Below are 26,263 nucleotides of genomic sequence, written 5' to 3'. Positions count from 1 at the left end.
CCGCATTTTCTCAGCCTTCTTCACTGACTGCGCTGTCTGCCGCCCCCGGAGTCTCTCCCGTCACTTGCTCATATCCGGTGGCCTCGGTCGCCGTTGAACTAATAGAGAAGGAGCTGCGGGTCGTTCTTTCCACTCTAGCCGTCTCTGCTCCCGATTGTTACCCCAAGCTTTGACTTGTCGGCCACTCACCCATCGGTTGGCTGAGAGCGCTCCATCAAGCGACACGGAACACCACCCGACCACCGCACATCCAGCTTGTGTAGGTCTACGCCTCGGGTTGTTTCTTCTATTACCAATCTTTCCGCTCTACCTGTACGGGTTCCCCACTCTGGACTAAGGGCCCGTTGATCGACTCACCTATCCACGCTCCCATCACATTGCGCATCTCGCCGCCTTACGCTCGGCTACGTTATGTGCTGCTGACAGCCACCCTCATTGGCTGCCTGCTTCTGTGTGGTGCCACGAGGTGGTCAATCGTTGGGACCTCGACAGTGCTTGCCGTCATCGACTGCTGCCGTAACTACTGACTGCTCTACAGCCACAGCTTCCTGTCTACCGGCGGCCCTCATCACTCATCAAAGTCTGGACCGGAGCTTCCGAACTGCTTCCCCGCTCCTGTGCTGCTAACCATGCACAAGTCGTCCACTGGCTCAAACGGAGCATCTCCAACAACAATGACACCTGCACCCAATCCCTTTGCCCTGGCGCAACAAACTCCTCGCCCAACGACTCTGCTTGCTGCACCGAATATCCCTCAGCCAGGCTCCAGATCACCACACTATCCTTCGAGCTCTTACAGTCATTCTGCCTCACCAAGTACTGCCTCTGCAGGCCTACCGGACATTCAACGCCAAGATAGCAGTGCCTTGGTCATCTCTCCCACCCAGATACCCTCTGCCAACTTGGCTGCACAGAAGAGAGCCTACAGACAGCGAAGAAAGGACCCTTCATGCGACGCATGTCGAGAACGCAAAGTAAAGGTGAGTTTGTAAATCACAACAGGGACTGTATCGACCCAGACACGTACCTTGACCCACATGTCCCCGGAGGGAATGCGAGCAAGACAGTAGCTGGTTGGAGAGAAGGGGGAGGCTTGTGGCTCATGTCGTGATTGGCCGTACATTTGTCCAAATTTGTCCACTGTCCATCTCCGCACGTTGAGCAGGCATGTCCTTAAAGGCATCTACGGCCCCTAATCAGCGAAGGTACATTATTGTACGCATGGCTTGAGCAGGCGGACTGGGGCCTTTCTCGAAATTGGCTAACCATCTTTGCAGTGCGATGCTACCGAGACCTCAGCATGTTCAGAATGTTCGAGCCGAAATCATCGGTGTCAGTTCACCAAGGAGACAAATCGCCGCATGTCATCAATCAAGTAAGTAGTCGTTATCTTGTGTAGAAGTCTGTGGTGGAAATGCTCATTGTGCACAGGCAGGTCCAGGACTTGCAGAGTCAAATTGCCGAGTTGACTCATGTAAATTCCCAGCTACGAAACAAGGTATCTGACCAGAGTCCTATGGATGGAGAGCGAACAGACATGAAACGCAGACACTCTGAAGTATACACTGGAGTGGTACTAGGACCGCGGCAGATATGTGTACCAGTCCTAGACAACTTCAACCACGTTCGCAGTAACATTCGAGAGCATTCTCACGACATATTCAATATGCCCCACCAAAACGTCTTGCGGACTGCGGAGCCGAATTGGCCGCTGCCTGCGGTGCCTTTGCGTGCAGACTATGCGTACTTTTCTCGGTCGTTCCTCGATACGGTACACGATTGGTACCCTGCAATACATTGGCCTACCTTTCAGCACAAAGCAGACGAGGTTTATGCCGCACGCAGCTTTGAAGGTTGCTCTCGGGATTGGATTGGCTTGTTCTTTGCAGTACTGGCTTGTGGCTGTTTGCATCCTAGATCAGAGCACAACATTTCTTGCAACGTGCTATCAGAAGGCCAGGCTATGTTTGAGACTGCAGTGTCTGCTCTCCAGCCTTGGACACAAGAGCTTACTATTACACATGCTCAGGCGGCTCTGCTGTTGAGCATATTTGCCACAGAAAGCAACCAACGCTCCCTCGGCTCCATCTGGCTTGCGTCTGCGGTAAGAATTGCGCAAGAACTACAGATAAGTCCTGAAATGGACTGTTGGTCCGCTTTTGACGGCGAAATTCGACGCAGACTTTGGTGGTCCATCTACGTCCGTGACAGGTGAGCAAAGCCTGTATGTCTGATATGAACTATTCCTGGGGACTAACCGCAACGCAGAATCATGTCACTCGAGACAAATCGTCCAATGTTAATCAACGAGAACGATTGCGAGATTTCGCTCCCATCATCAGTCGACGATCGCTACATACAGCCCAATGAGCCATTCCGTCCCTCGACAAAACCGGCCCATTATACTGGCTTTGTGGCGACAATACACATTACGCGCCTCTACGCCCCCCTACAGCACGCTTTGAAATCTAGCGTTATGCTCCCACAAACAACAGAAAGCTTCGATGGACAGCTTCGCTCAAAGTTGCTCCTCCTGCCTGAAAACCACCAGCCAGACTCAGGGGCGCTGCTCGATGCAAGGGTGTTGCCAACAGTTTTCGTCTTGCTCTCGGCTCGATTTCATCTCCACAGGCGGAACCTCAGCCCATTGTCGAGCGCTATAGGCCGAGCCAATGCATTGGAACGATGCGTCTCTATTGCCCAGGACACGGCAAAGTATGTGTCAAGAGTATTGCACAATCCTTCAGTCCGCAGTTCTGGCCAGACAGGGGCAGAGAGAATGGTGTTGGCCGCGAGTAACGCAGTATGTCTACATCTGTGGCGATGCATCCTGGTATTATGCTTCCGGGGCGAGTATGATGCAGCCTTGGTGTGCTTGCATCTCTCGGAAGCTATTGGCAGCACACGCAAGATTAACGCTGCTTGCGGCAAGAATATTGCCTTCTTTCTTGAGCGATTATTCGACCGAACGCGCAACGGTATCGGCAGTGGCAAACAGCTGGAACACGACGAGGAGATGATTGCATACCTGAGTGCTGACATACAAGGCAGTCTGGAGCATTCCTGGGTCTGGGCAGGTACCAGCATGGTTTCTGTGCCGGGCCAGGACTCGGCACCTGGCGCGACGGCATCGCCGGGAGGCGACGAAGCAATGCGAGACCGACTACCCTCACGCGCGCCACCACTCAATGCATTGTCGAATGGAAGCGCAGAATGGAATGACTGGGGCCGGGTTGAGCACATGGTGCGGCAATTGATGGGCGAGCGCCATCACCGGAGTACGCAGCCAGCGGCCTATTATCCACCAGTGCACAATCCCGTCAAACGAGTGCAACTCGCATCCGACACGTATTCACCGCCAAAGAGTCTATCAAGTCCCAGCCCAGCACCGTCGAGCACAAGTCGTATCAGCATAGCGAATATCATCTAAGACCAGAAGAGGGGCAATGTAGATCATGTACCAACAGGGTACATTTTCGCCTGCATGCATCCGCTTACCTCTTGCCCACGTGGTATTGGAGAGTCAAGCGAGATAGTCGCAAGCAATTGGCCGTTACAAAAGACGCCTAGCTTCTCAAAGAGGGTACTGCATGCTGCGGGAATTACAGGAGCCCGAATACAGACCAAGGGTGCAATCTCAGGGAACCAAATTATACAAAGTCGTAATTGCCCAACAATTGTCCTCTACTCAGCTTCCAAGGTACAGGCAACACCGCTTTGCAGAGGGAAGAATATATACGTGTCAGGCAGTACATGTGTGTTTTGTGAGGTTGAGGAGACGGTGTGCAAGAACAAGTACGTGGCCATATCTACCGCTTCAGTTGCTGCTATGGCAAAGCTAGACGGGAGGCGGAAGCAACATGTCGGCCAAGACTAGAGAGGGAAATTTTCTTGACCTGAGAGAGTTCGTATTCGGTGAAATAGGTGTAGAGAGAAGTGGACTGCCCAGCCTACTACCACTACTAGACTCGGCACCAATGAAGCAATGTGGTAGCCAACAGCCACTCTGCTTCTGCATCTCAGGGTCCGTGCCGCCGCGCGGTAACACCCGAACCTCTTTTCTCTTTCAGCTCTGGGACAACACAAACTAATCGGACCTATGAGTACACGAGGATACGGGTCTTTGTAACTCAGGTGCGAGGCTATGGCGCTGCATATATATATATATACTGTATACATAATATAGATAGTACTGTGTACATTTAGCTAGACGCCTCGACATTGCAGAGGTTTCCAATGGGCTAGGTGCACACTTGAACGTATCATTGTCTTATTGCATCAGCCTAGATGTATTGTGTTACGCATACTATGTGTAAGAAGAATGTGGGTACGGGAGTGGGCGGATACATACATCCAAAGATAGCCATTGACAATGACGCGGTACACATGCGTAGGTGCACGATTGTACCTGGCAAAACACCCCACCCCGCACCCCCCACCTGTCCAGTATACCCCGCTATTAGCTGCCCCAAGACAGCTAGCTCACGACCCAAATCGGCTAAGAGGGTGAAGGGCGGTGAGTATACATTGGTATTATTTCCCAAGACAAGCTTTTCGAGGGCAAATGCTTAGCCAGGCCCGTGCTACTACTACCCCGCCATGCCACTGTGCCAGACTGCAATTCACCGTCTTACCCGCTGCCCCTCAGGACGACGGTGAGCATATGCCAGGGGCTACATGGCAAATGCCCAGCTACACGTATCCTGGCTAGATAGCGGTCTGGCTCCTAATTGACGCGTCGTACAGCGTTGGCTTGCATGTTGGCCTATGACCGGCCACATCACTTTGGGATAAGCGCGTGCCGTCCATGGTGGGGGCTGCATTACTGCGGTGCTGCGCTGTGCTGTTGAGCTGTACCGGAGACTAGAATGCACTTTGGGATTGGGGGCTTTGATTATCACCCGTCCAAGCTACGTAGCTGCTTACGCACCTTGGTATTTGAGCCATATTAAGCTGTGCCTCTCCCCCCCCCCCCCGCAGCCTTGTCTCCTGCCCACCAGCTTCTACCCCTCCAACGCTCTCTCCCACACGACTCCCCCTCACATATCTCACCATGGTGCACATCAACCGCGTAGCTACCTTCAAGGAGATTTCCGAGGAGAAGGCTCAATTCGACGACATTGCTACTGCAAGCACCATCAACTTGAGCCCAGACGATGAGGTTGATGACTTTACTGCCACCGTCTATGGTAGCAAGTATGCTGCTGAGGACCTACCAAAGTACGAGATGCCGGTGAGTTTGTCCAGACAATACAAATTGCCAAGTGCAGCACGCTGACTAGATGCAGGATCGAGAAATGCCCCCTCAGGTGTATGTATCACCACACTCATAACAGCGGCTTGGACAGGTTGCTGATGTCTTGTTAGGGCCTACCGAATGATCAAGGATGACCTCACACTCGACGGAACACCAACGCTGAACTTGGCCTCTTTCGTCACTACATACATGGTATGCACCCCATGACATTCCTCCAGCCATTCGACGCTAACACAGCCCCTAGGAGGAGGAAGTTGAGAAGCTCATGGTGTATGGCCACAATAACCTCTTATTGAGAATACCAAAGTAACCGTATCGTGTAGCGACGCCTTCTCCAAGAACTTTATCGATTACGAAGAATACCCAGTCAGCGCCGACATCCAAAACCGTACGTGTTCAAAGCACTGTAGAAATTTTATAACAGAGACTGAGCTGCATTAGGATGTGTCTCTATGATTGCGAGACTTTTCAACGCTCCAGGCACAGATGATGCAAACATTATCGGTACTTCGACGATTGGATCTTCCGAGGCCATCATGGTTAGTGTTGAAATGAGAAGAAACATGAGTCTGCGACTAACACTACGCAGCTGGGAGTACTGGCCATGAAAAAGCTGTGGCAAAATAAGCGAAAAGCAGAGGGAAAGCCATACGACAAGCCCAACATGGTTATGAACTCGGCTGTGCAAGTTTGCTGGGAGGTGAGTTATTTGGATATTTTGCTCATGGGCCACAATTGCCAGTCAAGAAATACTAACGACTTACAGAAAGCGTGCCGATACTTCGACATTGAAGAAAAATATGTCTACTGCACAGCTGATCGTTATGTCATCGACCCCAAGGAATGCGTAGATCTGTGCGACGAAAACACCATCGGCATATGTAGGGAATCTATAGCCTGCACTGTAGTATCCGTCACTGACAATGATTAGGCGCAATTCTCGGAACAACATACACTGGCGAATACGAAGATATCAAAGCCATCAATGATCTTCTAATCGAGCGAGACATTGATGTCAACATCCACGTCGATGCTGCTTCGGGCGGCTTTGTCGCTCCTTTTGTCAACCCCGGGCTTCTCTGGGACTTCCGTCTTCCCAAGGTCACAACCATCAACGCCTCAGGACATAAGTATGGCCTCGTTTACCCCGGTGTTGGCTGGGTCGTCTGGCGCGATCCCCAGTATCTGCCCCAAGAACTTGTTTTCAACATCAACTACCTAGGTGCCGATCAAGCGTCCTTCACGCTCAACTTCTCGCGTGGTGCTTCGCAGATTATCGGACAATACTACCAACTCATCCGTCTAGGAAAGCGTGGTTACAGGAGGATAATGTTGAACCTGACGCGTACTGCTGACTACCTAGCTGCAAACCTCGAATCCATGGGCTTTGTCATCATGAGCCAACGCGGAGGAGAAGGACTTCCTCTTGTCGCATGCCGCATCGACGAGGATCTCGGCAAGCAGTACGACGAGTTTGCCATTGCGCACCAGCTTCGTGAACGTGGATGGGTTGTGCCCGCCTACACAATGGCTCCTCACTCGGAGCAGATGAAGATGTTGCGTGTCGTTGTTCGTGAGGACTTTACCAAATCACGATGCGACGCTTTGATTGCAGACTTCAAGCTAGCACTGCAAACTCTTGACACACTCGATGCCAAGAGAATCCAAGAGCACAAGGAGTAAGTTTGCCTAGCAGCCGATGACTGGTTTTTTTTGTTGGAAATGTGCTGACTTGGACATAGACACCAGTTCGCGATGCGCCGCCGGTCGACGCTCGTCAGCCCCGTCTTTCAAAAGAAGGCAACGGATCATTTTGAAGAGAACCACAGTCTGCAGGCCAAGACCGGCAAGACGCATGCGGTTTGCTAAGCTGGACATTAGAATATTGCAGCTTGGTGAGGCGTAGTAGATGACGAGTTTTCACGATAGACGAATCAAAAGATTGTGAACACTGACACTCTGAGACGTTGACATGGCCCGGCTTGGCATATTCAAATGTAAACTAATCGTGACATGGAAGGCCTGGTGTATAGAACTCCATGGCAAAGATTCAGATCGGATCGGATCAGAAATGACGATTGATCGATCCTGATGTCTGGTGCGGAGGTTGCTGTGCTGTATCCGATGCTCCCACAACGAAGTGGACCACTCTCCGTCGGTCCACTATTTAAAGTTTTCCAGCCTTCCGATATCCTCTCATGACTCGAGGCACAAGTAATCTCGCAGACCCCATCAAAGTCAAATGGTGTGGCTGTCTGGGGCTCAAGGACGTGTTGGCGTATCCGACATGGCTTGGCGAGAATGAGCGGGTTTCTTGTCGCCTTGTTATCTTCATGAGATCGAGTTTCTGACTCTGTTCAAGCAAGTGTTGCTTTTTCTATATTTCACGGGCTGCATAAAGCGACGATCTCAAAAGCAACAAACATAAAGGGCTATCGTGTTTGGTCAGATAACTTGATTTTAGATAAACATTCGTGTCTGGTAGTGGGCAGGGAATACAGGGGCGGCTCGTGCCACCTTATGACGCCAAAAGGTTATTATGCTGACTAGCGGGTGGATGAAGGCGGCACGCCATGTGCGCAGGATGTTGGTGTCGGAGTTTCATCATCGGTGTATGGAACTAAGTTTGTGGGTGAGCTCCGAGGAGTCGGTATTGCACCATGTTGTACATACAGCTATCCCCCCTATGTAACGTTGTCGTGAAAACGCCAGGCACGGTGATGGCGTCTTCTTCGGACCTTCTCCACAGAGAATCCATGGGTACGGCATCCAGTACCGGAGCTGCAAGCCATGAGCATCAAAAGCTGTTGTCGTCATAGGAGGCTGATCGGAGCTTAAGGAACCAATGAGGTGAAGGACTATTTCCTGGCAACATGCAGCACGTGCACGGATCGCACAGCTCAATATATGCAGGAACGAGTTTTATCACATATAGCCCACACTATAGACACTCAATCATCTTCCCATAAGATTCCTCCCACTCGTAGACACCCAGTTGAGGGCAAGATCCTACCAGATCTACCAGGGTCTACCTACACCAATCAACAAACCTCTCGCATCACGCATTCTATGCTGCCAAGGCATCATGACTCACCTGGGCTCGAGGATACTACTTGTTTCTACTGCACTACGGTTCCGGTAGTCAGTCGCTATCGTGGCCGTCGCACGCGATAGACCCACCGCCCACTCAGCTCTGAACCGTTGTAGGGCTGTGGTTTCGTGGCTGTTACTGAGGCGCAGCCAAGGACTCCAATTTAATGATCAAATAACTCCAACGAAAAACCAAACACGGTATGCCTGGAAAGTCAAGAGCAGTAGACACTGTGTGATTACCGAATTCATATGTAATATCACTAATCTCTATCACAGGACCATGCCCCTTCACGACTCAGGCATGGCTAGTGACGCGACTTGACCGTGTCTGGGGGTTATTTCCCATTAAACAGCGGGCATCATTAAGTTAAGTTCAAGAGACACTGATCTACAACTCCCGCCAGAGCTTGCAAACTCTATCTGATATACGACTCAAGTCTGACGGCTGTGTCGGGCACATGAACACGATCTTAGCTCAAGAGCTAGGCCAATTTGTGGGTCTGATCTACAAGCGGGCCGCGAGCCATCCCACACTATACGAGTCATTGCTAGCTACCAACCCTGAAGACAGGAACAAGGTAGGTAGTCTAGATCACTGTTGCGGGCCAAAGGGCGATGAGTCGGCCCTAATAAGCCAGGTCCCTGATGATAATCAAAATGCGACGCTGCCCCGTAACGGAGTCAAGATGGCGAACCCCATTGGGAGGGGTGGATACATCCGCACTGAGAATCCAACAGCCCTTGGCATTCACCCTCTCGAGTAAACTTCCGAATCTGAGAGCGGGCTCGGGGAGAAACCATCCCGGCAACTAGGGACTGGTAACGGGGGAGTACGGTAGTTGGTCTCGGCGGCATCCATCGTTCATGTCGTGTAACCCTCGCCCGACAGTTGTTACATGTACATGCGATCGCTACCCCGATTTCTCAAGTCTTCGTCCGAACTGAGGGTCTCCTCACAGCCTGATCGCCGGAGAAGCGCATTCGTCCAGGCCTGGCTCACTCTGCACACCCAGGATGTCGACGCAGTTGCAGAACTGGGTCAGCAACCCAGGCGAGACTCATGGCCCACTCATGAGCATCACTGTTTGGTCGCTCTGCGGGGTCGCTGGTTTTTTCCTCGCTCTTCGGTTGGCGATTCAAAAAAATCAAGGGAAGTTGTGGTACGACAGCTTGATTCTTACCGTCAGTTGGGTAAGCAATGGAAAAACCTCTACCTCAAGAAAACGACTAACGCGCAACATGCAGTTATTCCTGCTGTGTCAAGCCACTCTTAACCAGTTAAGTATAAATTTGGGCTTTGGAAAACACTCGCTTGATAGTAAGAAGCTACACGAGCGACGCATGTGATACCGAGGATCTGACTCCTTTGCACCAGTTGACTTCAGCCATTTCGAGACCATCACTTATCTTGGCGCAACCGGACTCACCGTATCCACGACTGCCATCACCCTCAGCAAGATATCGTTCGGGGTGACGCTGTTTCGTTTGACTGAAGGATGGATCAAGGCGTACGTGTGCTTTGCCATGGCTACTCTTTTGATATTCGCGATACCGACCTGCATCCTGCCTTGGGTCCTTTGCAAGCCGTTGACTAAGACTTTTGTGGATATCATACCGGGTACATGTATGGATAAGCATCCGTCTGTCATCTATGGACGATTTCAAGCTAGTTAGTAGTGCTTTTGTGATGCGTCGGCATGTTGTACTAACTCGATGTCTAGTATGGTCTGCAATCATGGACATTTCTCTAGCTCTCATTCCATGGAAGATCATTTGGAACTTGCAGATGCGCCCGGCGGAGAAGATTGGTGTCTGCATCGCCATGAGTCTGGGAGTATTGTAAGCCAATCCATCACGAACCATGTAGGCTCTACTAACCAGATCAAAGAGCAGGAGTGACCGCGATTCTTCGAGGTCGATATGTAGAGTTACTGACCAAACAAGATCTCTCATGTACGTTATGTAACATGCACTTCTGTGACCTTGGCTGACGTATACAGACGACGCCACCAACACTGTCATCTGGTCGGCAGCAGAGTCTTCCATGGCCATTGTCGCAACGTCGATACCTGTACTCCGAGTCTTCTTTAGACAAGCCGTCACCACTGTGATTAACTCATACCAAAATTCGTCGCGAGAAAGAAGGTTCAAAAGCCAGGCTTCAAATCTATCAGGTATGAACTCGTCAGCACATGGGTCCAAACTGGGCTCCAAGAATATCAAGATTGAAGCCACAAGCTCATCCTCAAACAAACGGCGGTCAAACATGTTGAACTCAGACGGCACTACAAATGTTAGCCAAGAATCATTAGTTAATGCGGATGGAAAGCGACAAGAAGCGTATGTGGAGATGGACAATCTTGTCGTCGACGAGGTCACAGGGCGAGTCACTCTGGCATCTCCTGCATCCATGAACTCACTAGAAGAAGGATTGCCGCATCGGCCGCATACACGTTTATGATACCCTTTCATTATCACAATCTCTTTTGGATCAAAGATGAGGACCAAAAACGGATGAGCCACCAACGGCTGCCCAGGAGCGAAAAAAAAAGGCCTCCAACCGCATCCATAGAATACAGCACGAGTTACGACGTCATAATGTTAATCATTCAGCCACTACTACGCATCCAACGCCTTTGCATCTGCTTTTTTCCTTCCACCATTATTCCATGCTAACAAGGAACGATGCTTCCGACCCCCCTCATCAGAACCGTTCATACACGCATTCAACCCCTCTGCCTCCTCTCCTCCAGAACACCTCTGACGCTGCACTAAACCGATAACAACCCAGCAAGATCCCAGAAACCCTCAAACTTTGCGGCAAGAACTCGGCAGACAACCCCAAGAAAACCCCTCTCTCATCTCCATATCAAGCGCAAAACGAAATGCAAACCAAGCATGACGATCTTCGCTTCTTCTAGCACAACCCACATCGTCCACACTAGCCCTGATATTTAACCTCTCACCTACGGAAACCGGCCGCCCATACTTCCGCACGCGCACTAGTCCTACTCTGCTGTGGCTTACCAAAGTGAACGCCGACTGCACGCCTCAAAAGCACAGTCCATGCCCTTATTCTCTCCGTTACCCGCTGATCCCCGTCGTGTGTAATCCTTTTTGATCGTATCTAGTACCTAGTTACTCCCCCCAACCCTGTTGTGTCAGCCAACCCACACCCGACCCTGCTGTGTCTTTTCCTCCGACCCACCCAACCCCCCCGCAATACTAGCAGCCTACACCGCAAACAAGCCAATCAGATACTTTGCAAAACCACGCTTCTAGTGGACCCCTTGCAACACGAGATCGGCGGGGGAGAGGGGGGGGGGGGGCGCACGCACAACAGGGATTTGTTGCGATAGGTAGGCGAGGCGAGGGAAATAGGTGGTAAGGGTAATCACGAGCGAATTATTACGCGATTCAGGCTCTTGGGTCATCAGGGGAGGTAGATGAGGCATGACTCGGCATTTCATGGTAAGCGGTTTGGGTTTTCTTAGTTTGTTAAGGTTTAAACTTGAAGGGGGGGCAAATGAGGAATTAGGGTATATAGCTGGGAGAGATAAGACTGGGGGTTATGTGGATGAACGGTCGTTTCTACAATCGTGAAGACACCAAAAAAAAATAACGTCGGTTTACGCTCTTTTTTTTTAAAAAAATTATAATCCCCCCGATATTGTTGATTCCCTTTGTCTTACTATCCTTATTGTCGTGTAATCTACTCATCGGATTTTTTTTTAAATATTGGAAGGAATATTGAACACAGAGACAAAGATGAAGACATCAATTCTCTACACGGCATCCCTGCTCATCACCGCAACCACCGCTTTTCCCACCGCCCTGCTCAACAACGACATCAGCAGTGACACACTTGCGGAAATCAACAGTATCGTTGCGAAAATCGAGCGCGAGGCCGCCGCTGCGTCGAATACAAAGCGGCAGTTGGGATTTGGATTCGTTAAGCCGGGGTTCGATGCTAATGTGCAGCGTGTGAGCAATACGGGGGTGCATCGATATGTATGTTTCTTCTTCTTCTTCTTCTTCTTCTTCTCCTTTTCTATTTCTCTGTCTTGCTCTCTTTTCTCTCGCTCTCGCTCTCGCTCGTAATTTGGTGTTTATGGGGGGGGGGGGTTAGGAGTTAGGATAGAATGAGAAAGGTTAGCTAACGAGACAACAATAGATAGCACCAGGCCCCAACGACATCCGTGGACCCTGCCCTGGCCTCAATGTCCTCGCAAACCATGGATATATCTCGCGAACGGGAGTTGCATCTGTGCTTGAGTTGACGACTGCATCGACTGAAGGTCCGTATTCCACCTCCAAAATCTCAAAGCCCATCCACCCCTCCTCAGTTCAGGTTGCTAACAGAGTGACGGATTAGTCTTCGGCATGGCAACCGACCTCTCAGCCTTCCTATCCGTCTACTCCGGCCTCGTCGCCGGCGATCTCACCACCGTGTCTATTGGCGGTAAGCCCAAGAGCGGCGGTCTGCTTACAAGCGCGACGTCGTCGCTTGGCCTGCTGGGCGAGCCGCAGGGATTGAGCGCGTCGCATAATCGGTTTGAGGCGGATTGTTCGCCTACGCGAGCGGATTTGTACAAGACGTACGTTTCCCTCCCTTCCTTTTCATTATTTACTTAGTTGATGGGATGGATGGATGGATGGATGAATGGGGGTGGTGATGGCTAATGGTGAACAGCGGCGATACCGACTCCCTCGACCTCTCTCAATTCGAACAACTAGCTGCCATGCCGCTCGGCCCGAACGGATACGATCTCACCGTCATGCATCCCTTCCGGGGTTCGCGCTTCAACAACTCAATTGCGACGAATGGACGCTACTTTGCGGGGCCGTTTACGCACTTTGCGATCAACACGGCGACGTACCTTTTTACTTTCCACTTTTTCCGCAACCACAGCGCGCAGTTTCCTGATGGCTACCTGGATTTGGAGACGCTCAAGGCGTTTGAGGGGGTGACGGGTGAGAAGGGGAGTTTTAAGTGGGCGTCTGGTCGGGAGAGGATTCCTGATAATGTATGTTCACTTTTACCATCTCTTGGCGTGTTTGGGCTAGGATCTCGCTTTGCTGACAATCTGGGTGTCTAGTATTACCGCCGTGCTATCGGTGATGAATACGGTATTGCGTCTTTTGCTCTCGACGCTGTACGCGCGCTGCAGGCGCTCCCCTACATGGCTGTTATTGGCGGTAACACCGGCAAGCCTAACACGTTTACTGGTGTCAATATTGCGGATTTGACCGGTGGTGTTTTCAACGCTGAGACGCTGCTTCAAGGCAACAATGCCATGTGCTTTGCGTTCCAGTTTGTGCAGTTTGCCTCGCCGGATATCCTGGATGGCCTGCTTGGCAATGTTGTGCTTGCGCTACGCAAGCTGACGGGTGTGCTTGATCCTATTCTTGCTACGCTTGGGTGCCCACAGGCTGCCAAGTTCGATATGGGATTGCTTTCGAGCTTCCCTGGTGGAAAGATGTAAAGGCGAGATTCAGGGACGTCTGTAAGATACAACAACTGTTTATATTTTTCTCTTCTTCTTCGTATTTTTACACCATTGCTGGGCCCTGGGGCGGGCTACTAGCTTTGAGGCGAAGACCTGGATTGCTGAACCTAAAAAGAAAATCGTAATTGCTATTTTTAATTTATACCAATAGTTGCATTCTTTTAGGATGAGCGCAGATGGCATCAATGATTGCGTGTTTTTGCCGGCCGGCTGGACAACGTTGGCGTCGGAACAGTACGAAAAATGGAATATACGTAAAAATGCAAAGCAAGTCTCTTGACCGGACACATTTCTCCGGATAGCAATGCCGAGTGGAGTTTCACGACGACAATGTCATGCTGTCCGCCGTGAACCGGAGAAGAGAGAAGAAAAGTGGTGGTTTAGGTAGGCAGAGCCGGCTACTACCCCGCAGGTGGTAGCCACGAGTTGAAACCGGGCCGGTCGATACGCAACCACTAATTCGCATGTACACGCCTTATTGAGCGAAAAGGGATTTTATCGAGTTGAGATAAGAAGCCATCATCTCCGCTGCATAAGTCCGATCGGATTCTAATTTAGCACCCGCTTTCCGAATAATTTCGCCTTCTCTACTACTCACCACAGATAATAGTAGTAACTCTTAGCATCCCAACTATCACCGCCATGGCCCCGTCCGCCATCCCAGCCGAAGCAACACCAACGCCGCAATCCAAACAGCTGGTGCCGCATTCCAAAGACGATGCATCAAAAGAATTGACACCGCTTCAAGCGATATCCCAGGGCGTGTGTCTCCCCAGCGTCCCTCTCTTCTCCTCCTTTGATAAACAACGCGCATGGATCCTCTCCCACATGGCCGGTCGGTACACCTTCTCACCCGTCTCATCCACGCAACAGCATAATAACCTCAATCCCAGGCGCGTTCCGGGTCTTTGCCCGAAAAGGTCTCACCGAAGGCATGAGCGGCCACATCTCGGTGCGCGACCCGGAAAACCCGCACACCTTCTGGACCAACCCGCTCGGTAAGCACTTTGGCCTGCTCACAGCCGCCGACATGGTGCTCGTCGACTACGACGGCAACGCCGTTGGCGGAAACCGCAGCAGGCCTGCCAACGCCGCTGGCTTCTTGATTCACTCGGCTGTGCACAAGGCAAGGCCCGATGTCAACGCTGCGTGCCACTGCCACGGTACCGCCGGTAAGGCTTGGAGTGCTTTTGCCAAGCCCCTTGAAATGATTAACCAGGACGTGTGCTACTTTTACGGCGAAGCACATGCTGTGTACAAGGATTTCGGGGGTATTGTGTTTGATGAGGCGGAGGGGAAGCGGTTAGCTGGTGCGCTGGGACCGAAGGGTAAGGGTCTGATTTTAAGGAATCATGGGTTGCTGGTAAGTTTAGGACCCTGAGCGTTCGTTTTTTTTCAAACAGGGATAGCCCATGTTGTTGTTGTTTTTTAGTTGGTGCTGACGGTGAACTACACAGACTGTGGGTGATACGGTTGATGAGGCTGCTTATTTGTATACGCTCATGGAGCGGTCGTGTGAGGTGCAGTTGCAGGTTGAGGCTGCGGCTGCCAATGGCGTTCCCAAGGTTTATGTCGAGGATGCGGCGGCAGAGTATACGTTTAAGATGGGGAGTGATCCTGAAGTTATGTACTGGGAGTTTCAGCCGGATCTGGAGTATGAGTATGAATTGTGCAATGGGGCATTTAAGCATCCTGAGTGTGAAGAGGTTATTTGGAAGGGTTATTAAAGTTAAATAGATTATGACTATACGTTCTAAAATAGAATGAATGAGATGATTACGAAACCTTTTCATTTTTTTTTGGGTTCGCTTGTGCTTTACCGTATTCTTATGGGAAGTCTGCCTTAGTAATGTTTTCCATTCAAGTTGGAAATCGTCAAATAGGCATGCGAATTTGTTGAGTTCATAATAGCAATCACGGACTTTAGCGCTATATGACTGGCAATTGATTCAAATATGATGCGAACTAGTAAGCGATGATGAATCGTCAGCTCAAGCATCTATTCAAGTGATTAAACTTCCCACAATTGCTCATTATTAGAAATGTTTACCATAATTGCAATCTACTCCAATTGGAAAGAAAAACAAAAAAAAGACCATCTTTAACGAGAAACAACACTCTTGCTCTGTCAAACGCCAAACGCATTACATTACCTGAACCCAGCTTCATATTCCATTACGGTACCAACTCACTTTCCCAAGCATAGTAAAAACCTACTCCGGACACTCTAAACATATAAGGCCCTTCATCAAACTACAAAACCCAATATCCAGCACTCTCCTCATTCCCATCCCCCAGCACCCGCGGCGGAAACGGATACCGCTCAAGCGATCTATTCTGCATCATGGGCTCCCCGCTGTCCAATGATCTCCATAGCGATATCTGAGGCATCCCGGTAGTCGGTGCTTCACGCGGATGATTCACGGTAGACTTGTCAATGGCTGTTTTGAAGCAGCTTCGATAAGGGATTTCGACTCTCAAGTCACGTAGGTGTGGGGAGCGTTGAAAGGCGTCAATGAGGTGTAGTCCCGGCGTCATGTTAAGGTCAGTATAGTCCTACCACCAACCCTTGAGACTGATGCATAGGCTGCGTAGTTGGCGGCAGCTCGAGACGATGTTGTTGAGGATGGGCTCCAGGTTATCTGTGTCAATGAAGGTTCGCCTAGGGAAGTTTGCCTCGACATATCCGTCCATGACGATTATTTCCAGGGACGTGATACAGGCGAGTCGGCTGGGTAGGATGAGATCGGAAGGTAGAAGAGTAAAACCGTGGTCTGGATGGTGATGATGTTGGTAGAGTACAGGATATCAATGCCTTCGGTGTAGGCTTGTTTACATGACAACAGGAAGCCCATGATGCCAACTTTGTACTCTTCCGGAGGTGTTTCTTTGCATCCACAGGCGTTCCACCTGTCATTTGGGCAAATATCAGACTCCCAGTAATATCGCGTAGATGACAGTGCCCCCGGTAACTTTAGGTGGAAAATAGCACCTCTTCATACCCAGCCTTCGTGGCTGCGCACAATGTCCATGTGAAGGGCACGCCCGCCAAAAGCCATGGTGAGAATCATGTTGCGGATTTTGGCAGGGAGTTGGAAGAATGGACACCCTGGTGTGCTCAATGAAGTCGGTGTGATGGGACGTCGTGAAGATGGAAGGAATGGGAGGTGTTCTCCAAAGTACTTCGGTGGATCCGATCTGAAAAAAGAGGTGTTTCTTCACCCAAGCTCGGATTTTGCCCATTTTTGAGGTTTTGTAAAAGTGCGGAATAGAAGAAGAGCTCAACAGGCGGGTGGTACAGTTATAAGCTCTTGCAGCTGAGGAAACCCTACTCATCAATCCGCTTGCTGACGATCACACCCCTGTAGTAGTACGCCTGATGATATGCGTCACAGGCCGTGAAAATTTTCGTAGCTAATTTCTATCTCTAGGAGACCCAAAGATCGGGGCATGAAGGGAGATCGTATTCGTATCGGTGTACTTTATTCTAACACAAACACATTCTGATATATTGTGTTACATGACAGAGTTCATGTATACGAGCCGCTGGAAAGGGGACGATACAGGCCAGGGTAGAGAGTATGCGCCACACTGTAAAAAGTACGATCTATACTATTTATACTCGTGATGATTAAGAAAAGCGAGGTGTTGTCTCAATAACATTTTGCCACTAGCAGACCCACATACATCAATTGCGCCATGTAGCACAGTAAATCTGGTATAGTCGTCCGAAGAACAGCCTGATCTTTATTTTACCACGCCTCTACATACAAAAAATGTGTCATGTTGCACAGTACGATCTTGGACATTCGCATAAGTTCAAGTCAACAGATGTGAGCGGCCGATAGCTTACTATATGTATGCACCTCATACCGGCATGGTAACACAACGCTTATAAATGTCACTACATAATCCCTACTAATTTCCTTCCTCTACAGATATCATCCTTCTACGTGGGCACAGGTGGTCTCTGAGTGATGATCGTTGCCGTACTGGTGGGCTGGTAGTGCGAGTTTGTTGTCAGAGTATGCACTGACGTAATGCTACGTATCGAGCTAGAGACCTTGAAATTTGCCATTGAGAACTGGGTTCTATGCGAAGAACTGCTGTTGAAAGAAGTAGCTATATAATCGGACAATGTCATTGCAGTTTTGGTCAGCGGCAGTCCGGTAGAACATCTTGCAGTTGGAAGGCATGGGCCCACGGGAGGGACTCGGCGTGAAACTTGAGTTACTGTGGGCAGCGTAATAGGGATATATGTGGTTGGCTCTAGAGGTGGATTGAACTCGGGCTGTGGCGTCTCGTATTCGAGATCAGTGTTGCCTAATTGCCGCTGGACACCAACACAGACATAGTAACCTGCTAAAAATACAAGCACCCAGGACACCCCCCAGCCTCTGGTAGCAGTACTCAGACGTCATATATGCCAAGGGAAGTAAAGGATGAAGTTCAATTTAGCTTAGCCTACTATAAACGAGGACCCTGCAGAATCCTCCAAAACTACCCTTGAAAATCAGCCCTACGCCCTACCGTTCATTTAGCCGTCAGGTACAGGCGGGGGATATGCATCTACCGATCAGGGGACCACCCGCAAATGCATCCCACCCCTTGACTGCAGATGCTAGTCTGCCCTATGACTCGCTGTATCGCATCATATAGCCGATATGAGATCGATGGCTTACAGTTGTGAGCTGAATATTTCCATTTTGAGACTAGATCCTTGAGACGGACATCTAGGCGAATACCATCGCTAAAGTTGGGGGTTGCCTCGTGCGCATCTTCGCCTGCCCGATGCGACCTAGTCGTCTCGCCTGCATGTAAGACATTGAAATTTTGTGTATGATTTTCAACCGCCACAAGGTTCTGGTGAAGATACTCATTTGTGTTGAGTATTGCTGTGTCTTGGATTAGGCTCCCAGGTGTGTGATGAAAGGACATGGAAGTATGGTAGTGGTTGAGCGATTGAGTATTTTCCTGAAACTTTATTTGCTCCGTGTCTCCTGATCCTTTGCAATCTTGATGAGATCCGATCAAGTCATTCATCTTGCTCAAGTCTAAACTTGGGCTCTTTGGTCTATCCTCTTTTGCCTTACACCATCTCTCGTTCACACTCATCCTTCCTCTGATTCTTGATTCATGTCGCTCATTCTGGTCCAACAGTACTTTTCATCGTGATTTCGGAGCCGCTTGTCAATCTGTTGGCTCTTATTAGTGTGGCTAATGGCTATACCTCACAACGTGCAGAGTCCTTTTCGCCCGCCAACTGGTCGTCCTCCTCGACTTCCTCACCCCCCTGAAGCAAGATGGTGATCCCAACAATATGGAATAAATCAAACGGTGGGTAGCTATCGGTGACAGCTATACGGCAGGAATCAGTGCCGGACGACTGCTTGGCCATCAGATCACTTCCGACGAGGTGGCTTTCACAGTGCCCGGAGACCTTGACCGGATTAACTCTGGGGAACGCCAGGTCAAGTGTGTCAAGGCCGCTATTGAGACCTGCGAGACGCATCTAAAGCGTAAGATTTACGATTCAATCCTCTGTAAGTCGCCTGATTCGCATGCTGCCGTCAGACATAAACTCGACCGACGGGCCCCTTCACCACCAGGCTGCCCAACACGACTTAGTCGTTAATCTTCCAAATGAGAATTTTGTAATCAATAGAGACCAATGCATCGATTCCATGCGAAATATAATTAATTCATATAATGCGAAAGATAACCCGATGAACTGGCAGGGCGGTGGCCGTTGAATCCGCGACGCCGGGGACATAAAATACAAAATGCATCCCGGGTGCAGCAATTGGCCGTGGCCTGGACCCAAAAACGTCTACGGGCGCTGCGAGGGCTGGTACAAAGTGTTATCTGGACAGTATACGATTGAGGGGGCTGGCTGGGCGACGTGGGATTGGGAACAGAAGACTATGCTGCCGAATATGAATGAGTGTTAATGGGTTGGGGACTACAGAGTGGAAGTTTGAGTATTATGATGATCCGGGGAAGCATAAGGGGTATGAGTGGAAGGTGACGTTTCAGACGCCGGTTTGAGTGAGGGCGAGGTGTTGGACGGATGGGTGTAAAGGGAATGATTGAAGTGTGGGTTGGGTGTTTGTCTGAATAGTGTTAGCATTTGTTTTGGATGAAAGTTGATAGTTGAATTGTTGGATATTGTGTCATGTGTATAAAAAGCCTTGCTGTCGTAAAGTACTTGGATTGCTTGGTCTTGGTTAGATGGCCTGGAGGTCATAGGTTTCATGCAATTTTTTACATAAAAATTTATCTGCCTTTTTCCTATCAACTCTATGAGTTAGAAAACCTTAGTCGACCGCCTTGGGGTATATCAATGTTGTCCATCTCCGAAGAGCATCAAGACTACCGCATAACCGGCGGCCTCGCCTCTTTGTTAAAAGCCATCCTGCTGCACAACCACTCAACTGCCTCTTGCACACCCGTACCCGTAAGCGCACTACAGGGCAACACTCGGCTATCCCTCATATTGCCTCCCTTCTCGCCCTCAAACACCCTCCGCACGAACCCCTCCTTGATCCTAACCACCTCCACACAATCTTCTCTATCTTGCTTATTCGCCAGAATAAGTATAGGCACACCACTCGCTTCTTCATTCGCCAATACACTCTCCAAGACAAGCTTGCACTCATCCAGTCTGCCTATATCCTCATTGCTCGCCGCATTGCTCGCGCTCAGATCCGCTAGCGTCGCGTTTCCTACATCGCTGCTGTCGATAACAAAAACAATGGCATGGCAGCTGCTATAATAAGATTGCCATAGGCCGCGGAGGCTATGCTGACCACCAACGTCCCATATCTTGAGGTAGATGGGCGGGTTTGGCGGTGGAAGGGCGATGGTAGCGACGTTTTGGCCCACAGTGGGCACGGTGCGGAGGTTGGCGTTGGACGAAGTATATGTGCCTTTTATTTGCTCGAGGAGAGTTGTTTTGCCAGCATTGTCAAGGCCGAGGAGCAGGACCGAGTATTCTGAGCGCGAATGTTAGAAAGTGCGGGCGCATAGCCGATTGGGGCCTCAGATCAAGTGATCCTGGGGGTGCATGTTACCTTCTTTGCTCGTCGCATGCAGGTATATGGACTTGAGAAGGTGGTACATGGTTTGCGCAACGCGTACTGTAGGCGCGTGGGCTTCACATGTTGGTGGTGGATCGGAGGGTCAGTACGGGACGCGGTTGATGCCTGCAACGTGGTCCTTATCGATAACAGCCTTGATCTTGAAGGGAAGGGCAGCCCACCCACCCCTTTTTCATCTCTTGTTCAACACACACACTGCAATTGCAGTATTTTATCTTGAGTCAATCAGTACAGCCAAACGATCACCACGTGAGATGAGCAACGGATGAATTTACTACTTCTATCACCGAGTATATTGCCGCTGAGCGCCGCCCGACATCACACTACGGGAGGTAGAGAAAGACAGAGTACAACATCAACCCACGCTTCAACTGCACAAAACGTTCACCCCGTCATTCAAATATGCTCCCAAATTTCTCTTTGTTTGCTGCTATCATCTCATTCTGCCTTCTGAACAACATCCACTCCGTGTCGGCAGTAGTGACTTAGTCAACTTGCCGACTGGTCCTCGGTCGAATTTTCCTGGACGATAAAACTGTCAATGTCGATCCGGACGTTCTTCGCTATCGCCGCATCGATCTGGGGAGACCAGCCCACTTGAAAAGATTCCCTCAAATCCAGAGGCATAGTTGAACATGTTCTCTGAGGGACCGATCGATGCGCTGTGTCACTTTCGCCTTGGTCATAAGCTCCTCCGTAACCATGGTGTAACGAAGCCGTTACTAGATACGCATAACGCAATCGTTATGCCATCTAGCGGAGGTAGATATAGCGCAACAAATATGCCTGGCGAAGGTGTAGCTAGGTATGAGGATGTAGATGAATCGTGTCAAGAGCATGCATGTGCAAAACTATAGGTCTCGCACAGGGTCATAAGGCCGGGCTCGTTGGGCAGGCGTGCCAGTAGCAACGGCAGCAGTATTAGTAGGTGCCTTCTGTTTCGCAGCCAAAGCCTTCTTGCGAGCTGTACAACAAACAGTCAGATTAAGCTACTGAAGAAGTAGACGATTACACATGCCTTCATGCTTCATGCGAGTTAACGACAGACCGAGACGTTTCCCTACGACTTCCAAGCTCACTGGTCGAATATTCTTTTCGGCTAACTTCTGGTTGACATTGTTCACGATCGCGTTCTTTGTCTCTTGATCGAGAGCCCTCCATAGTATGTCAGGGTCTTGTTCTCTGAGCCTCCTCGCTTCTTTGGTTATTATGGCCTATCCATGGTCAGATTTCGCAGAGGGTGAGGAGGATAAGATTACGGTCTCACAACAAATACGTCATCCCATTCGCGCGCGGTCAGCCCGGCATACCTACGAACCTCATGTTTTGACGGTTGATCTGGTAGCCGCCGCATGGCACCAAACGAGGCTGACAATTCTTGAATTCTCATGCATCACACATGATAGCACGCGTCCTGGTTATAGCATGCGGCCAGCTTGGCCAACACTGCCACCACAAACCCCCCTTATTACTCCGCGGGTCTGAGGTGTGTCCACATGAAGGAGAAGAGCGCCACGCACGGGTTTGTTGGCCGCAGTTCGTAACAAATAGGCCGCAATATACGTAGTAGTTACGTGGTGCGCCACAGGGGCCACCCCTGAACGCGATGCCAAGAACAACAAGCCCACAATCCTTCGTCTGTGTATCTAACCTCAGCAGAAGGACGCTTGGGCTATACTGCGCCTTTCCACCTATTTACTTGCAACAATACATACAGGGGTCTGAGTCGAGATGATAAGTGCTGACTTTGTCAGTTTTGCATATCACGAGTATTAAACAACTATACAGCGATGCATTAGCTATCCTCAAGGTATACTCCCAGGATTTTATTGCAAGGCTGATGTATTTTTCAAATTCAATTGATCCTACATGAAAGTTTTTTCAAATTAGCATCGTATATTTGCTTATCTCTTTAGTTATGTTTTGGAATGAACTCCAGTGGTCTCTCCTGCAAAAAGAAACACGATCCGATCGTCTCCGATGCACCCTCTTGTCAAAGGCGAACAAAATCAATTGAGATCAAACTCTGACTAAGCATCACGTGCAACGCGACGACTGTTGACGTAGGGCTTTATCCAGATGCTCCTGGCGAAATTTTCTTCAAAATGTTCCGGCTCCAACTCAAGAAGCATGCATTATCCTTGGCCCGTCCACGATTAACATCTTGGAAGAAGATTATCACGTACTGGATAATGAAGTATACGCAATTTTCCTATGCTCTAGCGCCGTCAGGGTGAGCTGATAGACAATGGGCCCCCTTTCCGTCCGTTGATGGTGAGAAACGGTTGGAAGCATTTGGAGGAGTTGATGCTCAATGCAAACATCCACAGGATGGAAGTATGGTGTATAGCATATTCGCGAAGGATCTCTGCGGTCATTCATGGAGCTGAGACAATGGGCATCTCCTTGCGCAAACTGGACTAGATATATCTCCATTTCGGCGCTGCATATCGGCCACTCATGGCTCCGGCAAAACGTGAGCGCAGTGCTAAGACTACGACTAATAGTAAATTAGGGCAGTGGGCAAAAGAACTGAAGAATATCCGTTTGGTTCGAAAAGCCAACCGATCTGATGGCGGCAATACAGCTGCTAACATTACAGATGATGACACCTCCAGCAACTCCAGATACCGCCATGGTAGGCAAGGATTTATCATTAGTTACCCACCCGCGAAATACCACCGCCAAACACATCAAGCTATGACCCCTGCGCAGAAACGTGCAAAGCAACAAATTCTAGACGAACAGGTCCATTTCATAATCATAACGCGCGATAACAACAAACCGGATGCATACGGCACAGCCTCCACCACAAATGGCCCTCTGACATGGGGAGCTGTAGCAACAGCATACAACGAGAAATACAATGTCTCCGTCACTGCAGCAGCGATGGAGAAGCGAGTGAGACAGCATCGCACTTCATGGCTAGCAAAACACCCAAACTATCCCACCACAATCGTGTATGCGGAAAAAGACAAGTTCCAACAAACTCCTTGTCCTGAAACTAGCGCTACTGAACGTAGATATGGGAACACACATGAGCTTCTGGACAAACAGGCTGCCTGTGGGCATATAGCAGGCTATTTACCTCCAGATGACATTCGCAACCAATCCGACATGCGTTACTACATCGAGCGTGGAACGGCAATCAACACCGGTGTTGTCACCATCCAGATCCTAAATACGCATGGAGAACCTATCGACGCTATTAGCATCGACAGCCAACTTTTCCAGCGAAGTTCCGGTGTTCTCGGTCGACTTCGAAGCAGCGAACTTCAACTGGAAGTTGAGCTGAACATCTCGGCAGTAGCAGCCATCCAGTGCTATGTCGCGTGCGCATCTTCAGATGAACTTCCTGCATCGCCGAATCAAGAGATAGGGAAGGAGGTTTCCCTCATACAGCTATACTGTCTCGCTGCGCAGTTAGAAGATGAGCATGTGAAAGGGTTGGTGTTGGATCGCTGGCAGATGTTGGCTGATGGGGGTGAAGAAGTTGAGTTGGATGTTGATGAGCTTAACTTGCTGTTTGATTGTACGGAGTATGGTGATCTGGCGCGTAGGTTTTGGGTTGAGGCGGTATGTGCGGCGGGATTGAGTGAGGAGCTGCTTGCGAGGAGGAAGTGTGGGATAGCGCTTGCTGAGCATGTTCGAGACTCCATGCTTTCTTATGCTTGAATGTTGATGATTTCGATGATGGTATTAGTATGATTTCTTACAGCAAACACATGAGAGTGTACTCGCCCTAAAGTGTGTCTTAGCAATGAGCCTTGCAGTAAAAGATGGTTGTATGCACGCATTCATACAGTATCTCGCTGGCTACTGGTACCACGTCCCTATCTTTCACAATGCTTAAGAGAGGTTCAGAATAGCTAGGAAATGCTACTATAGTAGATGGACGCTTTTGGGATAGAGAACGTAAAAATATATTGGCATATATTACTTCGACCAGGGCCCCTGTAGGTTCAGGATGCGTCAACCTGCAGTATGCTTGATTATATCCTAAGTTTCTCGGCAAGATGTTGTGTTGAAGATCGTGTGGTTTTGTTACGGAAATTTTGTCACTTCCAATAATATATCTTAGAATTGATTGGAGTGGTACTGATGTCAAACTTCTGCACCTCAGTGTTGAGATGGTGCATTTCAAGCTCCCAAAACAGATGGCCAGTTCGACTAGTACGTTATAGAAGAGATAATCTTGGCCTAACACCTCGTGAAATAATATTTGCGAGTATTCAAAGACGGACACAATATCTACTGTGGAAATGCTCAACGGGTATGCCTCCCGGAAGAGCGCCGATAAATGCCGTGGAACTCTGGAGGCATACTACCCTTGCCATAGAGAAGTCCAATGGGAGTTTAGCTGGTCTTCAAATCCAAACCGGCCCGGAGTGCCATTGTCCGAGACATCGGAAGCACCCTGTCCATAACGTTGCAAGCCCGCCGCATATCATCTGACTGTTTTCCTTCCGTCTTACTTGCAAGGTAACACGAGATCGTCGCGGCCGTGGATTTAAGGTATGGACTGGACACCAACACCGTCTCTCGATAGCTTATCCGCATTGGGTATAGCAAGGGGAAGATGGCCGTTTGTGACGAACAGTACGCCTGCCGTGATGCAGAATACGTACCAATCTGACGCTTGTCCGACACATCTACCCCGCTCGGCACGTATTTTACCTCAACTCGACAACCGCTAGACGTGACTGGAGCGAAGGAAATTCCTCCGTTGCACCAGGATCCCGTCTTACTACTCCTCTTTTGACCAGTATGCATTATCGTAATGAATATCGGCTTGGTTCGTTAGTGCTCTCATGCCCACGCCATGGCTCAGATGCAAAGCCAGACGCTAGTACTTCCGCCAACGCTGCGCTGCCATCCATAAGAAATGCGGACAACATGAACAAAGACCATATTCACGCGCTTCAAGAACATCCAAACTGGAGCTTATTCGAACTATGCAGTTTGCATCCAATAATGGTTTCGTGTCTCAATCGCCAAACACTGCAGTCAAAGTGAGCAGTCCGCCTTCTAGATCAATACCTATCGATGTTTCTCTGCTGATACGGAGGCATACCGTTCCACCTGTTGCGATACAAACGCCGTTTTTAAAGTAAACGGCGAGGTTGATTCACGTAGAACATCAATAATGCGCGATTATCAACGAATGACATGACAGTGGAGTCCCTTACCGTCAGAGATCGCAACCTTATTTGACGCCTCGCAAGATCCAATACGTTCTACGGTACCTCCATCTGCTTCGAAGCTGCCAACTATTGCGCTTGCTTGTTCCGTTAGATGCCCAA

The 26,263-nt window shown here is 49.7% G+C and overlaps 10 protein-coding genes across 10 annotated transcripts; 7 read left to right on the top strand and 3 right to left on the bottom strand.

Annotated features, from left to right (window-relative positions):
* Window positions 1-674: 674 nt before the first annotated feature.
* COCVIDRAFT_107887 (hypothetical protein) lies at window positions 675-3,430 on the top strand (the record flags this gene model as incomplete). The annotated part of the gene is made up of 4 exons (XM_014697915.1): window positions 675-980; window positions 1,278-1,375; window positions 1,432-2,211; window positions 2,269-3,430. The coding sequence occupies 4 exons, from the start codon at window positions 675-677 to the stop codon at window positions 3,428-3,430; spliced, it is 2,346 nt and encodes a 781-aa protein (XP_014553401.1).
* Window positions 3,431-5,053: 1,623 nt separating this feature from the next.
* Window positions 5,054-7,126, top strand: COCVIDRAFT_107788 (hypothetical protein; the record flags this gene model as incomplete). The annotated part of the gene is made up of 10 exons (XM_014697914.1): window positions 5,054-5,233; window positions 5,289-5,311; window positions 5,368-5,449; window positions 5,502-5,527; window positions 5,581-5,645; window positions 5,699-5,796; window positions 5,847-5,957; window positions 6,024-6,138; window positions 6,189-6,936; window positions 7,000-7,126. The coding sequence occupies 10 exons, from the start codon at window positions 5,054-5,056 to the stop codon at window positions 7,124-7,126; spliced, it is 1,575 nt and encodes a 524-aa protein (XP_014553400.1).
* A 655-nt stretch (window positions 7,127-7,781) lies between these two features.
* Window positions 7,782-7,949, top strand: COCVIDRAFT_107800 (hypothetical protein; the record flags this gene model as incomplete). Its single annotated transcript, XM_014697913.1, has 1 exon — window positions 7,782-7,949. A coding segment is annotated over one exon (168 nt), but the record flags the coding sequence as incomplete, so codon positions are not given.
* Window positions 7,950-9,364: 1,415 nt separating this feature from the next.
* COCVIDRAFT_40621 (hypothetical protein) lies at window positions 9,365-10,811 on the top strand (the record flags this gene model as incomplete). The annotated part of the gene is made up of 6 exons (XM_014697912.1): window positions 9,365-9,541; window positions 9,596-9,668; window positions 9,726-10,019; window positions 10,072-10,189; window positions 10,239-10,303; window positions 10,351-10,811. The coding sequence occupies 6 exons, from the start codon at window positions 9,365-9,367 to the stop codon at window positions 10,809-10,811; spliced, it is 1,188 nt and encodes a 395-aa protein (XP_014553398.1).
* A 1,307-nt stretch (window positions 10,812-12,118) lies between these two features.
* COCVIDRAFT_107891 (hypothetical protein) lies at window positions 12,119-13,836 on the top strand (the record flags this gene model as incomplete). The annotated part of the gene is made up of 5 exons (XM_014697911.1): window positions 12,119-12,361; window positions 12,525-12,648; window positions 12,726-12,948; window positions 13,044-13,377; window positions 13,450-13,836. The coding sequence occupies 5 exons, from the start codon at window positions 12,119-12,121 to the stop codon at window positions 13,834-13,836; spliced, it is 1,311 nt and encodes a 436-aa protein (XP_014553397.1).
* Window positions 13,837-14,502: 666 nt separating this feature from the next.
* On the top strand, window positions 14,503-15,587 carry COCVIDRAFT_107877 (hypothetical protein; the record flags this gene model as incomplete). Its single annotated transcript, XM_014697910.1, has 3 exons — window positions 14,503-14,695; window positions 14,754-15,223; window positions 15,318-15,587. The coding sequence occupies 3 exons, from the start codon at window positions 14,503-14,505 to the stop codon at window positions 15,585-15,587; spliced, it is 933 nt and encodes a 310-aa protein (XP_014553396.1).
* A 62-nt stretch (window positions 15,588-15,649) lies between these two features.
* Window positions 15,650-16,919, bottom strand: COCVIDRAFT_40618 (hypothetical protein; the record flags this gene model as incomplete). Its single annotated transcript, XM_014697909.1, has 4 exons — window positions 15,650-15,674; window positions 16,424-16,502; window positions 16,574-16,832; window positions 16,863-16,919. 4 exons carry the CDS (start codon window positions 16,917-16,919, stop codon window positions 15,650-15,652), a joined length of 420 nt encoding a protein of 139 aa, XP_014553395.1.
* A 3,313-nt stretch (window positions 16,920-20,232) lies between these two features.
* On the bottom strand, window positions 20,233-20,982 carry COCVIDRAFT_107817 (hypothetical protein; the record flags this gene model as incomplete). Its single annotated transcript, XM_014697908.1, has 2 exons — window positions 20,233-20,855; window positions 20,934-20,982. 2 exons carry the CDS (start codon window positions 20,980-20,982, stop codon window positions 20,233-20,235), a joined length of 672 nt encoding a protein of 223 aa, XP_014553394.1.
* Window positions 20,983-21,811: 829 nt separating this feature from the next.
* COCVIDRAFT_107898 (hypothetical protein) lies at window positions 21,812-22,314 on the bottom strand (the record flags this gene model as incomplete). Its single annotated transcript, XM_014697907.1, has 3 exons — window positions 21,812-21,924; window positions 21,973-22,174; window positions 22,228-22,314. The coding sequence occupies 3 exons, from the start codon at window positions 22,312-22,314 to the stop codon at window positions 21,812-21,814; spliced, it is 402 nt and encodes a 133-aa protein (XP_014553393.1).
* Window positions 22,315-23,420: 1,106 nt separating this feature from the next.
* Window positions 23,421-24,635, top strand: COCVIDRAFT_29429 (hypothetical protein; the record flags this gene model as incomplete). Its single annotated transcript, XM_014697906.1, has 1 exon — window positions 23,421-24,635. One exon carries the CDS (start codon window positions 23,421-23,423, stop codon window positions 24,633-24,635), a length of 1,215 nt encoding a protein of 404 aa, XP_014553392.1.
* Between the last annotated feature and the right edge of the window lie 1,628 nt (window positions 24,636-26,263).

This window comes from Bipolaris victoriae (genome assembly GCF_000527765.1).
Source record: "Bipolaris victoriae FI3 unplaced genomic scaffold scaffold_88, whole genome shotgun sequence".
Classification (NCBI taxonomy): Eukaryota; Fungi; Ascomycota; class Dothideomycetes; order Pleosporales; family Pleosporaceae; genus Bipolaris; species Bipolaris victoriae.
The sequence above is the reverse complement of the archived record's forward strand: the minus strand, read 5'-3'. Positions and strand labels throughout refer to the sequence as shown.